This window comes from Apus apus, chromosome 2, assembly GCF_020740795.1.
Source record: "Apus apus isolate bApuApu2 chromosome 2, bApuApu2.pri.cur, whole genome shotgun sequence".
In the NCBI taxonomy this organism is placed as follows: domain Eukaryota; kingdom Metazoa; phylum Chordata; class Aves; order Apodiformes; family Apodidae; genus Apus; species Apus apus.
Window position 1 is genome coordinate 107,524,828 of NC_067283.1, and position 18,163 is coordinate 107,542,990.

General features: G+C 35.3%; 1 protein-coding gene across 6 annotated transcripts in view; it reads right to left on the reverse strand.

The window, feature by feature from the left end:
- Window positions 1-18,163, reverse strand: part of ROCK1 (Rho associated coiled-coil containing protein kinase 1) — an 85,799-nt gene that overhangs the window by 56,092 nt on the left and 11,544 nt on the right. For 5 of the 6 annotated variants that reach the window (XR_007888601.1, XM_051610476.1, XM_051610475.1 and 2 more), the window contains exon 2: window positions 640-721. The exons of the other annotated variant lie outside the window; for it this stretch is intronic. Coding sequence is in view for 4 of the 5 variants with exons in the window: in XM_051610476.1 (XP_051466436.1) it covers window positions 640-721 (82 nt within the window). In the remaining variant the exon portion in view is untranslated. The remainder of the gene's footprint in view (window positions 1-639; window positions 722-18,163) is intronic. 6 annotated transcript variants of the gene reach the window in all.

Below are 18,163 nucleotides of genomic sequence, written 5' to 3' on the forward strand. Positions count from 1 at the left end.
CATGACTTCTATAAAAAGAAAAAAATTAACTTAATTCATTTAAAATGCTATTACAGAGTAGAAAGTGCAGGAAATTTGATCGTGGGAAAATATAAGTAAATACAATTCTGCGAACACATCAGCTGTATGCACAAGTAAATACAGCACCTACACAGTGCAAAGATTTAATGGGATAACAATTATACTTTAAAAAATAGTCTACAAAACACGTTCTAGTCCATCAGTGAACTAATTTTTAATATTATTTCTTCACCATGTATACATGTAATTTAATTGTACTGTTAATTTGTTAATGATATATTAGTAAAAGAAATTATAAAGAAAGTTACAGGAATCTAGAGGGTTGCCAAGAACAAAAACAACAGGCCTTTCTCTTAAAAAGCTTTGTGCCACTTTGTGCCACTTACAGTGGCAACGAACTTGTACATTCAATTGCTGGGTATCATATTTGTACAGGTAGCTGTCAGTTCTCACTGGGAAATAAATACAGAATCAGACTCTTAAAACAACATGCACCCAAGAAATTAATACACCCCAAACCCTTGTTGCCATTCAAAAAGCTAGAACCACTTTCATTTTTAACATTTGCTTGTATTTACAGCTTTTTGTTACTTAGTAACTGAAACATTAAATACTTACACCTGTTTAAGAAGTTATCAATATTTTTGTTTTTTCTTAAGGCAGGAAAATCCAAGTCATATACCAAAGCATCTAATCCATCCTGGGGGAAAAAAAAACAACAACAAAACAAACAACAAAACAAAACACAACAAGTAAAATTAAGTGTTTGGAAAAATAATGACACACACTGCTAACTGAAGAGACAAGATAAAAACAATTGTCCCTATCAATTTTCCACACTAGTAACTTACATTTATTTAATGATTCAGTTAGTTATAGGAAACAGCTGTTACTCCTCCACTTTCTCTGGACTCTTCAAAACTTAATTTCCATTCATCCCAAAACAAATATACTTCTATGAATTAATTACCTTGATTAGCTCCACATTTACATTAAAAAAATATTTCCAAATATAAAAAGAATGAGTGGCATTTCTTATGAAGCTCATTATTGTTAAAAAGTCACAACATATAACACAGTAGGCACTTGAACATTAAGTGGCAACTGGCAAACAGGACTATGATGGTGATTTAATTTCAAAAGTCAACTTCTACTTTTTATTCACTGAATTCAGAGAGAATTTTTATGAACAATATATTTGCTTTATACACTGTAACTTAAATCTAGGAAAGAACAGCCACCAGCCCACCTGGCACTACTACCACAGAAAGACTGACAGAAAAATATAACACTAGCAATGAAGACGACAGTTTTAAGGTCTTGTGAAGTGCCACAAACTACCTGACTCTCAGCAAATTCTACAATGGGTATACTTAATTCTTCAGAGGATTGCATCTCCTCAGAGAAAAACTAAACCAGGTATTTTGTTTGAAAACTACAGATATGGCATGAAAAAATCAAAAAATACAGGGAATTGTATCACAAAGAATTAAATAGCATTTAGGGAGTCTCCTTTTGTAACTAGGCAATGTTTAAGTGACAACTGCAAAAAGAGGAAGGTCATAAAATACAAATTAATGGAGCTTAACAAAGCTTCCCAGGTAGTACTGCTAATTATTTCCCCAATTGCTACCTACATGTCTGAGCTATCTGTTATTGATCTGTTGGGAGTGAGATACTAGACCAGACATATCTTTGATCTTATCATTTCTGATCCCTTAGTCCATAGGAGATTTTAAGCCGTAAAAAAAGCAAAACCATTTATTCTATCTCATTTTTTAAGTATGTGAGCTAGAAATTACTTCAGATATGAGAATAAGCAGTAAAATCATGCTGGAATTTGAAAACAGGGCTAAGGAAGTAAAACTACAAGGATAATTAAAATTACTCTAAATGCTAGATGTTATTAAATTTGTTAATTTCATTAAAACATCCCTGTTTTAAGTTACCTCTCCACACAGTGGCTTAGCTTGAACTAAGAAAAGTTACAATGAAAATTACAGAAGTCAAGAAAAACATCATAATATTTTTATGGCACTTCAAATAAAGTCAGCTTTTGCATCTTGAGTGTATTAAAGGATCATCTTTTTGGACTTTCACTACTGATCGAAAGCAAATGGCAACAAAGAAACATTTAGTGGGTCAGTAATATAAGTAAGAGGCCAAGAATAATTTGGACTCAAGACAGATGTAAAAACAGCTCCACAGGGCAAGAGCAACTTTGTGAGAAATACTTTGTAACCTACTAAAAGACATGTTTCCCAAAGGTACATAGTAACTATCCAGGAAATTTGCTAAAGAATTAAAATAAAAATCAATGTTTTGGTAAATTCACCAGAGAAACCCTGATAACAGCTTGTACAGCAGTACAAGCTGCACGGGCAGCTCTATGCATTGAGTCCCATGCTGTGAGAAGCAGTAAGCAAAGAACACCTACGAGGCTGCTAGATCACATCCAGGGAATTTTAAAAGCAGATGAGGGATGATGATGGACTGTCCAGGTTATGTCTCTGCACTTATCTCTTCAAATCTGTTGAGTCAATCACTTTTTCCATCTAACAGAAAACCCTGGATTGCTTTGGGACAGTGCAATTCATTTCAGGTTTTGCTTCAAATGTCAAAATTCAGTCTTTTTCCTTAGAGAAGAGGGTATTTTAAAGATCGAATACAATATAGGGCAAGTGGGAATCCTTACAATTTTTTAACATCAATTTGAGTTTCGTATCATACTTTTTCTTTCAAAATATTAAAATAAGCCTATGCAGAAAGAAGTAAGTACAGAATATGTCATCGTTTCATTGATGTCAGGAATGTTGAATGTTTGTTTCTTGTTAAAAGCTCTAAAATAAAGATTAAAAATAGTATACAAATTCATTTTTAACAGGCAAAAGCAAATTCCAATACTGTTTAACTCAAAACTCACCATGAAAACATCACTCTTCAGAACTCTTTCAAAGAAAACACTTAAGAATAAAAATTTGAAATAAAGATTCAAGCTATTGATCTCTTACTCATTTCAAATTACACTTCAGTATCATACAAACAACATTTAAGGAAATTGTGTGCCAAAAGTTGTTTACTGAAAAGGCTTTTCAAAAATCAGCTCCTCTTTGCAACAACAGCCAGAGAACACACCATCCTCGTTCAAAACATTCATTAAAGAAAAGTAAATCCTTAACTCTCAAAATCATTAAATTCTTCAACTAAAGTATGCTTCTGAAGTAACAATGGTATAGTATTATTTTAATGGTGGACTGCAATTGCAAGATTAAGCACAAGGTTATTTTAGAGAATTGTGAATAACTGATCAGTGCCTAACATAAAACACAGAGTAGCCTTCTTATTTCACTTATATTAGCAAAACTAGAAGGACCTATGAATGCTACAAGCTGCCGCAGTACTGATAAAGGGGGCTAGCACATAAGGATTAAGCAGGATGGGATTGTTTTGTTATTGCACACATCAGTACAAAGCAAAAAACAGAAGCATGGCTATTTTAAATGGTACCATTAAATGGTTCCAACACTTCCCAGGGAGCAGGCATCCACAGCTTCCCTGGGCAACCTGTTTCAGTGTCTCACCACCCTCACACTAAATAATTTCTTCCTAATATCTAACATTCATCAATGCTGAATTTTACCAGCCACACTTGGGCACCAATAAATATTAATTTCTTCTGTGATTTACTGTAGCTTTAATTGTTATTATTATTCTGTCATCATTAATTAATCAATATTCACCATTTTAGATGACTTCTGACTGTGAAACAGCACAGACTTGTTAGACTCTGTTACTGATCTCTCTGTTTTGAATAAACTGATGACCAGCTCTCGTTTCATTAATTCATCTACCCACAAAACAAGCCTAGCCAAAAGCAGTTTAGTTCTTAAAAAAGCTTAAAAGCCTTCTAAGAAGCTTTTTGTTATCCTCATACTCAGCATTTACTTCAAGGAACTCCACTAGGTCTGCAAAGCAAGGTTTTCTCCCACAATAAATGCATTAGCTCTTCCCTATCATTAACACTTGTGGGCTCACTTGTTCTGCTGCTGGGCTAGGGGCTTCTGCATTACCCACAACGTTTTTTTTCTTCAATAGGCAAAATAATTCAAAAGCTATGTACTTTTCCTTTTCCTCACCACTGTTGTCAAAACAGTTTTAAGTACTAATGTAGATACACTCTAAGGTTATACATACAGTTACATGCCTTAACAAGACACCATCATGTACAAAACCATGGATAAAAAACAAAGTCTCAGCAATCTTATTGTTCATGTCATTTTGTCAAAAAACCCCACAACTTTCCTAGTACTACTTTAGCTTTAGAGAGAACCTCCAGCATGAACATTATGAAGTAGGATTCCAGTATGGAAACTCCTCTAAGCTTCTTTATGAAGAAATGTACAGAAAGATTTCTGCAACAGCCTCTTCCTTTACTTCCCCTTCAGATTTTCTAAAAATACAGAATGCAATAACATAAAAGTTCATCTTAACATACACATTAACTATACAATCTATTAGCATTTAATTTCTCAGGCTGTTATGCTAACTTCTCTCATTAGATCCCTCAAAAATGTAGTGGTTTTCTTAAGTTTGACTTAACAGTCCCATATTCATTGGATTTTTTCCCACATTTTGGTCTATACCTATTTCAAAAGTTGTAATGCCTCAGACTGTCAGTCCTTGCACAACTATGCTGGATTGCTTCACTCTGTAACTACATCCCTTAATCTGAAAACTCACTATAATTACATCATGGTTTTCTTGAGATGTATGAAATTATAATAAAGAAGTTTTACAGCAAAATTTACTGTTAGGATATTTAAAGTATATTGCAGCAAGCAACTTCAATTCAACTAAATATATCATCTCAGGATTCATAAGTGATATCAAGTAAAAAATATAGTGTATGATCTACATTATCAGGTTACAGTTACAGCATCTTTTTTTTTACGTCATACACATTTCACTATGACATAGTATCATCTAATGGAAGCATATGATAAATACAAATGTATTAAATCCAGCTGAAACTTTGGTATTGAGACACTTATTAAATATTTATCTAGTATTCAAAGAACTAAAAAAAAAAATCTTAATGGGTATTACTAACATACAAAATTTGCATTCCTTGGACTAACTGGCAGTTACCCAAGTTTAAAGTCTTCACTACTTTTCCTTTTTTGGAGAGACCAAAGTCTTAAGATCTACAACTCTATCCATATTTTAGTTGCTTGCATTGTAGCCATTTTCCTAACTATTTCTATCATAGTAAAGCTTCCCTCCACAATTTAAATTAACAAACCTGACTGATCTTTGTTTTCATATGTTCATTATTTGTCATAATGCCCTGTGATAGGAAAGCAATCTCTGCGATCAACTATCAATACTGCTAGAGATTAATTAAGCACTATAAGTGAGAAGCTAGTTTTTTTATCTTATTTTCAAACACACATGAAAAGTAATACCTCAACTCCATCATTAAAGAACCTAGAAGTCTCTTTGAATTGTTTGAATAATCAGATCTTTGAATTTTCAGAGGAGCCTGGAAAGGCTGAAGAAACTGGTAGAGAAGAATCTCAAAGTTCAACAAAAGGAAATGCCATGTCCTGCACCTAGGGAGGAATAGCCCCAGACACCAGTACATGTTGGGGAGGGGCTGATCAGCTGGAAAGAAGCTCTACCCAGAAGGGTCCTGGTAGACAACAAAGTGGTGGTGAGCTAGCAGTGCGCCCTCAAAGCAAGGGCAGCCAACAGCATCCTGGGCTGCATTAAGCAGAGTATTGCCAGCAGGTCAAGGAAGGTGATCTTTCTCCTCTAGACAGCACTGGTGAGGCCACAGCTGCAGTGCTGTCTCTGGTTCTGGGCCCTCCAGTACAAGACAGACATAGGTATACAGGAGCGAGGTCAGCAAAGGGCCATAAAGATGATTGAGGGACTGCAAAATCTCTCAAACTATGAGGCTGAGGGAACTGGGGCCATTCAGCCTGGGGAAGAGAATGCCTGAGGGAGGAATCTTACTCGTGTATAAAATGGGAGGGAATGAAGAAGATGAAGCCAGACTCTTTTCAACTGTCTACCAACAAGACAAGAGGCAATGGGCACTAATTAAAAACATGAAATTCCATCTGAACAAAAAAAAAACACTTTTTTTACTGCAAAGATGGTCAAATACAGACCAGGGAGGCTGTGGAGTCTCCATCTGTGGAAATACTCAAAACCTGACCGGATGTGGTCCTGGGCAACCTGCTCTATCTGATCATGCTTGAGCAAAGGTGTTGGACCAGATGATCTTAAGAGCTCCCTTCCAATTTAAACAATCCCATTTTGTCTACAACACCAAGCTATGCTTTTGATTTGCATAAAGATAGCTCCTGCAATGAATTATCCCATTAAAAAATATCCTTTTACTCCTACCAGTGGGGCAAGTTATAAACAGGAACACTTCATTACAAGGCTTGACGTGTTTCATGTTTTTCAGCCCTCCACATAAAGTTCACAGCTGCCATTACTCCTTTGTGACAAGGACAGACTTTTTCTGATGCTACTGACTGAACCAAGAGAAAACCTTGGACCTCTCTCTTATACTTTTTTTTTTTTTTTTAATTAAACAAGCAAGTGGAAGTCTACCTAAGAAACAAGTACTAAATCTAAATAGACCTACACAATTCACTAGTTTCAGGCAAGAACACTGTTTGAAAGCCAACTTTCAGGCCAATGCCAATACTGCTGTATTTATCAACCTCTAATAGAGTACACAAAAGATCCCTCTACCTAGTTTTAAGTTAATCACATTTGGTTTGCTGTCCACAGAAAACTGCAATTTATTACCTCAGCTTTTAAGCAGACAAGTTAACGTAGATAGAGTTAAGACACTTCACTTAAGAATTTTCATTACATTGTTAGGTTAGGCAAAGTATACAAACTGACATATGAGCCTGAGCACAAGGCAATTGATTCATCGCTCATTCTTGTTGCCAGCATGATACAATTCTACAGAGCTCGTTACTTCTTAGTATCTTGCAATACTCATGAACAGCTTTTGCAAATTTAGGTTAAATACATAGCCTTTCATAAAGACATTTTTTTAACTCAGTAAAGAGCTAAGAGTTTAATTCCATAAAGGTTTAAAATCTCAGTAAGGCGATCTTGAAACCTTAAGGTAGGATTATTTAAAGTACAGATTATCGCTTTAATTTAATCCTTTTTAAATAATTACTCCATGTGAAATTGCAAACTTCACCCATATCACATTCTGTGCAGTTACATACATAAGTACATGTACTTGAATTCTGTTGAAACACCAAGTGTTCAACATTTTTACTGACAAATTCTCATACACTTACTACATGACTTAGTAAATTATAAGCTAATATCTATATCTAAATATAAATTAATACGGACACACACATATCAAAACACACACTGTCAGTAACATGAGAGCCCACAGACCTCATTATTGCTAACATCCACATTAGCACTGAGGAAAGCCTCAGGTGCAAGGCTACAGACAGTAACGTTCTTTCACAGGCACAAAGTTTTTCTGGGTGCTGTCATTTTTCCACTGCAGCAGTGAATCCTTCCACCTGAACCATCTCCTAAAATAAAATGCAGTGCAAATCTCTGAAATCAACTCATACACAGTAAGCATGCAAGAGCACAGTCAGTATCCAGGACATCTATAATTCAGAGAACCTACAAGCCTCAGTCTTCTGCTAAAACCAAGGGCAAGTCACTTCACACTAGAGCCTCTCTGTCCACTGACTAGATGCAGGAACCTTCGATCTATGAATCTGTTCTGAATTATATCTATTTAATGCACTGTTTTATGCCTAAAACTATGGAAAGTTCACATTGTCTGAAGATGCATTTCAGGGAACATACTTCAGTGGGGTTTTTCTTCCCCTCCAAACTCAAGCTTCTAACACTATACTAACATACTAATTCACTATACTAGGATATTTTATTGCAGTTAATAGTCTTTACATTCAGACATCAATCTATTACATTTGTTTTATCATTTCAATTTAGCATCACAATGAATTCCATTTGATAATACTACATCTTTAAGAACAACTATCTGAGAGAGCACTGTGTTTTCAAGGAAGATGAAGACTATAGACCAAAAATTATTTCAGTAAAATTTGTGGAAAAGAGGTATAATAGATACTGTTTGAAAATAGTTCAGGGAGATGTGTAAGAGCAGCAAAAGCTGATTGCTATTAAGTCAAATGATATAATTTCATTTTGCAGCAAGTGAGGTCTCTGGATACTCGTAGCTTATTTTTCTTAAAAAAGGTTCACTTGCATAGGTTGATATGCTCTGTGGTCAAGTTTCATGAACTACAAAGCTTCTATACCAAATGCAGCACATTCTGCCATCAACAGAACACCTTACATAAAAAGACTAAAACAGCTGAATAACTCTCTGGAAGGCTAGGTAGAAAATTAGAAAATAGATGGCATACTTTAGGCTTAAATGATGTATCAAGCTGTATCAGTCTCATGCTGGGATTAAATAAAGAATAAGTTCAGCTTCTTAAAACTGCCATTTTCAATAAAATGGTATTAAATGCATTGAATGCAAGTACACTTAAAGCATATATATTTTAACAGAGTTAAAAGAAGACAGGAGTACTACTAGTTAAAAAACTGACTGACGTTTATCACCATGGAAGCAACATTCCACAGTGACTTCGTTACTTGGCATTAGGAAGTGCCTCATAGGTCTAGAGTTCCCAGCTACCCTAACAACTGCAACTGGAGATGAGCAGCCAACCTGACATACAGCAGGGTAACACTATCCACAGAAATACCTTGTGGGGGAAAAAAATTACCTCACATCCTCTCGAATTCTCAAAGTTATCTTATTCACCAAAAACATACAGCAAGCCCTGTCCCTCCATCTAAAATGTAATTAGTTAAGAAAATTAATTTTTAAAAAAATATAAGCCAAATGACATCAGAAAAAGTCCTCTGAGGTCTCCAAAGCTTCAAAGCTTCCTTGGTCACCCTGAGAGGGCAGATTCTTCCACAGGCAGCACATATAGATCTACCCCTTCTCATTTAGAAGTCCTAACATTTTCATTTTAAACACACACATGCAGAACTACCATCTTAGACAAATGGAAGTCAATGCTCTCAGGAACACTCACTAGAAAGTAAGAGGAAGATGGATAAAAATTAACACTAGGGATGCAAATGTTGGTACATAACTTCCCATCAATAAAATAGAGAAGACAGACTGATCAGTGATATGAAAGAATAAGGGAAACTGCTGCAGTCCCAGTTCAAAAGTCAGACTTCTCTAGGAAGCAGCCTGGAAGGAATCAGGTAAAGACTTCAATGAAAAGAAAGCAACTTCACAAGTCCGTTAAGAAATAATAGTGGTATTTGGCAAAGGAAACAGAACCCCCTCCACGTCTGTTGATTAGGAAATTGCTGTCTGCCTCTCAGCATTTTTCCAGGCAGGTATCCATGAATCCAGACTCCAGGAAGCAAGCTTTATTCAGTTGGATAAGATGGGAACTAGCAAGACACCAACATGCTCAAAAGAAGAAACATAACACAGTATTGCAAATAACATAAAAGAAAGTGCACTAACTCTTGTAAAAGCTGTTTAATATGCAAACAATTTTAGCTTAATACATTATTGTAGAAGTAAATAGCTTGCTGTCTCCTCTAGCTGCCACACTATCTCTTAGTCTGAAAAGTGCTAAAAAAAAACAAAAAAACAAAGAACATCACTAGCAATGTTTGCAATCTAATAAGGCAGTGGGAAGGTAACATTTTTTTATAAAGCAACAATACCTCATCAGACATACAGTACCTGTTGTCACCCAACCTGGATTATGTTCGCTGCAAACAAGACTGTTAACTATCAATATAAACAATAAGCTATAAAACAATAAAAGGCAAGTTCTACCTTTAGCCTTGACAACTCAGTCTCTGGAGATTGTATTAGTTCAATGACTATGTTTTAGAAAAGATTCTCTAAAAAGCTGTGTCAAAGGAAAGGAAACTCTATTGCTAGTAATACCATCTATCCCACAAAGAACACAACAGTGACTGGAGACAGAGACTAGGCAAACAGAGAGACTAACAAAAACATACTTAATTTTTTTAACAGAGGACAGACAATTATTTTAATAACTTTGCAAGAAAAAGTGAGAACATACTGAATTTTCCAGCAGTCTGGAAACTAGCACAAAATTTTCCTTACTCTCCCACCAAAAGGAAAATTCTTGCCTAAAACTCTAGAACAAGTCAAAATACTTTTTCAACTAGAGGTGAATAACCATGACAGTAGTCCAAGAACGAAGGTTATGAAATAATTATGCCAAAAACACTCTGTAGAAACTGAAATAGTAATTTGTAAAGCTATATGCCTTTCTTCAGTAACACATGCAACCCACAGTATGTAAAAAAAAAGTATATGGGAAGTTGAGCACAAATCAAGCAGACTGTCAACTCTGAGAAGCTTCTTGGATTGTGCAATCTCTTCTCAGAGCTCTAGCTACATTTCTGCGATAAACATTCCATCACAAGCAATCGCACGTCAAACAGATATTTGAAATATGCAACTAAACAAGAACTTAACACTATTTAAGAATTTGTACATCATTGTGCAGTTTCATAATGCAAAGCCTAGCAAAGCTCATGGACTTTTCCATGTATCAATTAAAACTTCACTTTCAATAAAACAGAAGATTTATGTATCCATAAAACCAATGTTTTTCTATATTAATACTTCTCCTTCCATGATTCGCATAGCCACAAGAGCGATTTTCAAGTAATGGTTTTGGGGGTTTTTTATTAAGTAAACTTCCATTAAAACTATTTTAGATATAGATAGGTTATTTCTATTGCCAAGTACTACGATTCTTCAGAACTGACAGGGTTTTGTTACTAATAAGAAGAAAACAGCAAGTTGTTCACACTTTTCAAGGATTTGCCCTGCTAATACAGAAAACAGCACTTCTGCTAACAAATTGTTTCCAGATTCCAACACATTAAATTTATAAATCGACCTACAACTACATGCTTTTACCCATTACCTTTAAGAAATTAAAAGAGTTGTGATATGCATGCTCTCTTTTTCAAAGTCCACCTGAAGAACAAATTATAATATTGCAGACAAGGCAATTAATAACACAAATTTTAATTAACACTGCATGTTTTTCAAGCCACTAAGAGTGACTACTTTCAGGTCAAGAAATACTTCAACAGTATTTAAAACTAATCTCCTCTAAGCATTCTTTTTACCATTTCTGACAGAGTCATGACTTAAATCATGAATGTTTTGGACTCCATGTGAAAAAACAGAGGTGTAACTACAAAATCTAAAACCAACATGGAAACATGGTTCCATATTCAGGTACTGAAATGTCAGAACAAAACTAAAGATGTCCATGAAAACTTAGTGTGGATTTTTCCAGTTCCAAGTTTCTCACATGATAATCAGTAAGGATTTTGGCATAAGAAACACTACAACAATACAAGTCAGTTTACCTGGGATTTTCAAGTACCGTATTTCAAGATTAGAGGAACAGAGGAACTACTATTAATTCATCAGTAGGTTCCAACAGTTTTAATTTTAAAAGGGTATGGAGATGTTGTAATTTATTAGATTTGCAAGTTTGTTTAGGGACACAGAAATAAGTTTTTCTAGGCTACTCTCAAGCCTTAAGAATTAAGCTTGAGGAAAACTAATGCCATTGATTTCATATATCAAGAAACAAGCTATGTCCCAACATTTCCAATACAGTTGCTCAAGCATGAGAAAAAGACAGCAGAACTTCATAAAACAGTTGTATTCAACTTTTAGAAAAGTGGATATTTTCACCAAGCTTATATACGGCTACCGTAGGGATAAAAAATACTAAAATGCTAAGAAACAGCTGAAAAACAATTCTTTCACTAAGTTTTCCAGGTACATTGATGTGAATGAGTAAATCAGCTCTTCTTTAATTCTCTCCTCCCCATGTAACACTTAAGAACTCAGGAAAAACACACACAACCAAGAACATGCAGTAGATTGATATGCAAGTCCTCCAAAGGCATTATTTTCTTTTAGATTTAGAAGAGGGGAGAAACAAAAACTTTGCCCAAGAGGACAGAGAGCCAGGGCTGTCTGGACCACTGCCACTGACATGGAATCTTGTCAAAGTCTCTCTGGCCTGTCCTTACAAGGGAGCAAGGCTGAGCTTGGGCCGATTAACTTAATCTCTACAGGAGATGTGCGTGAGCAGTATTTTTGTCACATCATAAAAGCCTGCCACAAAACAAATTAGAGCACACTAGCATTAAATTTTCTGTTTCTTCGTCCCACAGACCATTCTGAGTAGCTGTTACTTAGTTTCTCGTTAAGCAGAGAGCAAAACTGATTAAAACCAATTAAACTGATTTCTAAAAAGGAAAACAAAAACTAACAAAAGGGTATGTTGGACTTGCATCCAACTTCTATACAATTTTTTCCCAGCAATTGTCTCATGAAAGCATTTTTTCACCATCCAATAAAAATAAATTCCAAAAAACCCCCTAATAAAACCATAAAAAATTACTACCTTCTCAGAAATCTAAATTAACTAAGGACATTGTGATACCTAGTGTGTATGTGTAGATATATATTTGTATGTGTATTATATAAATACATATATAAAAAAAACATTAAAACAGTGGTTCAAAAGCCCTGTCCAGACAGGTCAGGCAGTATTTGGTATTTCCACTCATACAAACTCAATGTTTACAGAACACCTAGTAAAGCAGGTTCCCAATTTCAAAATACTAGAAAATATCCACACGATAGTCCAGAATATAATTAAAAAGCAGTAGTATCATCTCAAGAATTCTGAGTTCTACTTTTGTCAGATAACCTGCACTTCACTTTCCAGAAGTCCCTGCTGAAGCACAGAACCAGTTTCTGAAGAACTACATAAATATATGCATGCAAAAAGTAATTTTGGAAACAGATGCTTGTTACCAAGCACGGTCTTTTTATTACTGAACACACTTACGTAGCCTCAGAGACTTAAGAGGAGACTCAGAAAAGAGTTACATCTTTTGTGGGATTCAAACAAAATGCACTAGCATTGAAGTAAACTCTGTTATTAAAGTTAACTAAACTCTGAATTACAGATAAGCAATTTGATTTAGAAAGGGAAAAAAAAAACCCACAACACAAGCACTTGGCATTGGGAAAAGCCTAATAAGCAGGAAGTGCATGTATGCATTCTGTATACATACATGTATACATTCCAAACAATCAGCATTTAAAAATAATGAAAAAACCCTGACCTATCACTTTCATTTTGATTCACATTTTACAAGCTGCTTGCTTGGCAGGAGAAATAAGAAGAATCAAAAACTGCAACAGGAACACATACACTCTTTTGAACTTGAAAAATCACATATAGATGTAAAACTCTATGCTTAAGACAAAGTCTTCAGAGAAGACAAGCAATGCAGCATTTCACGTAAAACGCACTCAAACCCCTTACTTGCTTCAGTCAAGATACCATACAGTATAATATAGAGAAAACAAAAAACAAACACAAAAATTAATTGCTTTTCTTTTTTTAATCACTCTAGGTCAACATTAAAATCATATCACGTTCAAATGCTTAGAGTTTTCTTTCTTGCTCCTTCCAATTTGTATTTAAGGAACAGGCATGTGAACTAGACCTTTCTTAATAATTTTATCCCTTCCTCTACCTATCAAACTATGACATGACAAATCTCAAGTCTTATATGAAGATAATCCTACCTCATTGAAAAATCTCTTAATCCATTTACTCTCTAGAAGATGACACTCCAGTTTAGCAGATTAATTTCAAATACAATTTTTATAAACACAGGTTTTTATGAATACAGGTTGAAAGGTTATTGTATCACTTCTGATATAATTATATTTCTTATTTGTACATATAGTTGTAAAGAAATAAATAAAATAATTACTAAAAGAAATCCTAATTCAACCTCTTCTCCTTGCCACACCACAGTAACAGTGCTTGAATTTGCCTGTTTGGCACAGCAGATATTGGAGCAGTTACTTTCTTCAAAAATGAATGGAGGATGCCAATAACCTTATGTAACTGCAACTGAGCAAAGACCAAAAGCACTAGCTGGAACTTTGTGTTTTCCACTGAGTTTTTCTGATGAATTTTTACTTCACCTAATACATCTTCTACTGTTAATCATGGCTCCCGTCCTGCCCTTGCCCCTTGAAAAAACAAAAATATAAAATGAAGGTACATTTTAAAAGGCAGATATCTAAGTACTACAGCTACTGCATGAAGCACAAAGGCAGTAGCTGTATTAGATGCTGATTTACAAAGCAGAGACAAGATGCTGCTGCAGCAAGACTGTGTGTGGCCTTGCTCTTCATGGACAATGAGCTGAGGATTGTTGCTGTAGATCATCGTAAGGCCTATCTGATTGCAAAAGCGAAATTTTACAATGAATCTCTGACACTTTGAAGTTCTATTACAGAAGAAAAATCTTTTGTGAAAAAATATACTTAAACTGGAGCCCAATCTGGGTTTTTTGTTGTGTTTTTTTTTTCTTAATTCTTAGGGCTAGAAAGACACTGGATTTAATCGCCAGTTCTCTTTTGAAAGTATATTGATATGCACATTATAAGCCATGATTTTCTAACCAAATAAACTATCTTCAAAGAGTAAAACTTAACTGTTGCTTGATTCCAGTTGACTCTATATGGTAAAAATCTTTCATAATCCAAATTGTCTGTATTAATGAAAAATAATTACATCCCACTTACTGAAAACTTCATTCTATGCCAATTCTTAATTCTTAATTTGAAGAGCTCGATACTAACTGAGCAACTTCTCACCTAAAGCCACGAGACAAAAACCTACTGAGTTGTAAGAACTACTAGCTCCTGCTCGTTCTGCAAGTTTTTCTTAGCTTAGTAGAGATCTTTTTCCATCCTAAATGGATAATTTGAACTTGCTGGTTTAAATCTTGGGAGTATTTTTCTCTCTTTTCAGAGTTTATCTTTGCTTCAAAGGTATTAAATGCCACAAAGAGGAAAAAAAAAAACTCTTCAGGAGGTGCTTTTTCAACTGTTTTTCTTTTAAAAAAATATTAAGATATAATTGCAATTTATAGTTGCCATTTAGGATGAAAAATACTTATAAAACATCAGCAGTTTATCTTTTTGCCCATTTAGAAACTAGATTTGTTATGTATTCATTCTGTGGCTGAGTTTCTTCACCTCTCGACACCACTAGATTTAAAGTCTCCTTAAGTCTATTTTCTGTTTGTTTTGTTGTTGTATTTTTTATTCTGACCAGATTTGATGTTACACAACAAATTACATTAACATTGTGCTGCTCAGCATAGGTATCACATCCTCTACAGTGTCACCCCAGAAAATGGAGCCTTGATAGCTGTAGCTGAGAAAGCTATTTGTACATATAGCATATGTAATTACAGTGTGTTAACTAGCACTGCTGCAAACATTTTGCACTCATTCACAAACTCCACTGATGCTTGAAACCAAAGGCAGAAAAAGACCAAGGGAAAACCAACCATTGAAACACAAGGCAGGTATTTTCTAAAAAGCTTGAGGAATAGCCAAGGTTGGAAGGGATCTCAAAAGATCATCTGGTCCAACCTTTCACAGGAAGGGAGCCCCAAAGAGATTATCCAGGACACTGTCCAGTTACACCTTGAAAACCTCCAACAAAGGGGACTCTCTAGCACATCCCCAGAGAGGTCCATAACCAGTTGTTCTCAGGGTAAAAAAATTTGTCTTATACTGGTATGAAACATCTCCCAGTGCAACTTGTACTCATTGCTCCTTGTCTTCTCCATGTGGCTCCTTCTGAACAGATAGCCTTCAGCCCCCTTGTAGTTGCCCTTTAAGAACTAGAATACTGTGATGAGGTCCCCCCACCCTCTCCAGGGAGAAAAGACCTAATTCCTTCAGTCTTTTCTCATGGGGCAGGTGTTCCAGCACTTTGATCATCTTTGTGACCTTCCTTTGGACCCTCTCCTGTCTGTCCATGTCTTTCTTGAATTGTGGGGACCAGAACTGGACACCACATTCCACCTACAGTCTAACCAGCATCTACTGGGATGGTAAGATCTCCATCTCTGCTAGTAACAACCCTGGGGCTGCACCCCAGGATCCAATTTGCCTTTGTCGCTGGAGCAGCACACTGCTGACTCATGTTCAGCTTGCTGTCCACTAGGATTCTCAGGCCCCTTTCAGCAAGGCTGCTCCCCAGGTACACAGATCCAAGCCTGTACTGAGCTCTTTGGTTATGTTGTCCCAGGTGGAAGGGACAACACTTTGAACTTGCCCTTTGGTAAACTGCATACTGTTCTTGCTCACCCATTATTTCAGCCTGTTCAGGCCTCTCTGCTAGATGGCTCTGCCTTCTGATGTGTCCACCTCACCACCCAGATTAGTGTGATCAGTAAACTTGGTGAAAGTGTTTTCAATCCCATCATCCAGATCTTTTATGAACATGTTGTATAGCATGAAAGCCAGTACTCATCTCTGGAAGATGCTATCTGTGACAGGCTGCCAGCTTAAGTAAAAAGCATTTTAAAATATACTATTTGATGTCTCACTAAAATCAAGTCTAATTCAACTATGTATTAGTAAACTTCATGCAGATAATTCATTCCTTATGCCATTTTGTGGATGGTGCACTCACACATGATAGAGATGTTCTAATATTAGTTTATTTTAATAAAACCTAGAGTAGACAATTGTAATTTCACAGTACTGAAAACAAACTCAACGATTATTCTGAAGCTTAGAGTACTTTAACTGAATTTTCAGGGTTTTTATTTTAAAGGAAAATGTCAAGTCCTCATGTTTTTCATCATATATATGTTTGTTTGTATTTGTAAGTACCATGAATGTACTGAACATAGATCTTTATTTAATTATGATCTCAAATGATTAATGAAGCTTTTCACAAAAAGGCTTTCCTTGAAACCTGTGAAGCACATGCTCAGAAGTAAAAGGCAAGCAATAATTGCACATTAACTCATTAAGGAAGAAAAACACCACCTACTCAATATGTAAGGCTAACAAGAAGAAAAATTACTTCAAAAAACTAAAGAACTTTATTTATTATAGCCTTCAAACCGTTTAGGTCAATGGAACATTTTAGTGATCTTTCCCCCTTTCCTCCAGCAATTATACTACTGGCAACTATGGCAAACAGAACAGTCTCCTGTTACACTACTGAGCATTGGACACTGTAGTTTAAGTTTAACTGCAGTTTAAAATGCATACATCTTCATTTTAACAGTTTCATATACACACACAGAGCTCAAACAGTCAGGCAGTACTGAACTTATTCCATAAAAAGCATCAAATTTTATGAAGCTGCTCTTACTTTACCTTCAATTTTCCACCTAGAAAATACAATAAATCCCTACCATACAGTCTATGCAAAAGTTGAGATTGATGAATGTTACAATCCTTAAAGTTAACGTGCTACCAAAAAAGTTCAGGCATTGTAAAAATTTACTTATTGTATTGAAACAAGGTAATTTTTAGGCTCATTTACTAATATACACTAATACACAGATACACTTTTTTAAACTTAAAAACAGTGTCTTGCAGCCTTAAGTCTATGTTCATATATACCAGTTTCCCCTATTTATCTATGGGAACATCTGTAACTAAAGAAAATACAGTTCTAACTCAAAATACTTGAAAATCTGAAAGCAATGGCTTATATTAATATAGCACAGTTTAACATTGCATCTTCATTGGTATGTTATAAACAGACTTAGCTTCCTTTTGACTTAAAAAAGTTTTAGAAAGTTTAAAAAGTCTTCTTGTAAAGTTTTTTTTGGCCACTGATACTTGCCACACATGTGCTTGAAGCCTGATGTCTGTTTTTCAAACACACCATAGTACTACCAGTGAAATTTTCCTACCTCTCATAAAGAATACAAACAGTAGCTTGCCTCCACACCATCAAACACACAAACTGGGGGAGGAGGCGTGGGGAAGTACTTCCTTATTTTAGATGCAGGAAGTAGAAATTCCAAACAGTCTCAGAAAAAGCATGAAGAAATCAGGAAGCCCTGACTTAAGTCACCATAAGCCAAATAAACAATTACAACCCCAAATTAATCTTTAGTTATAGTC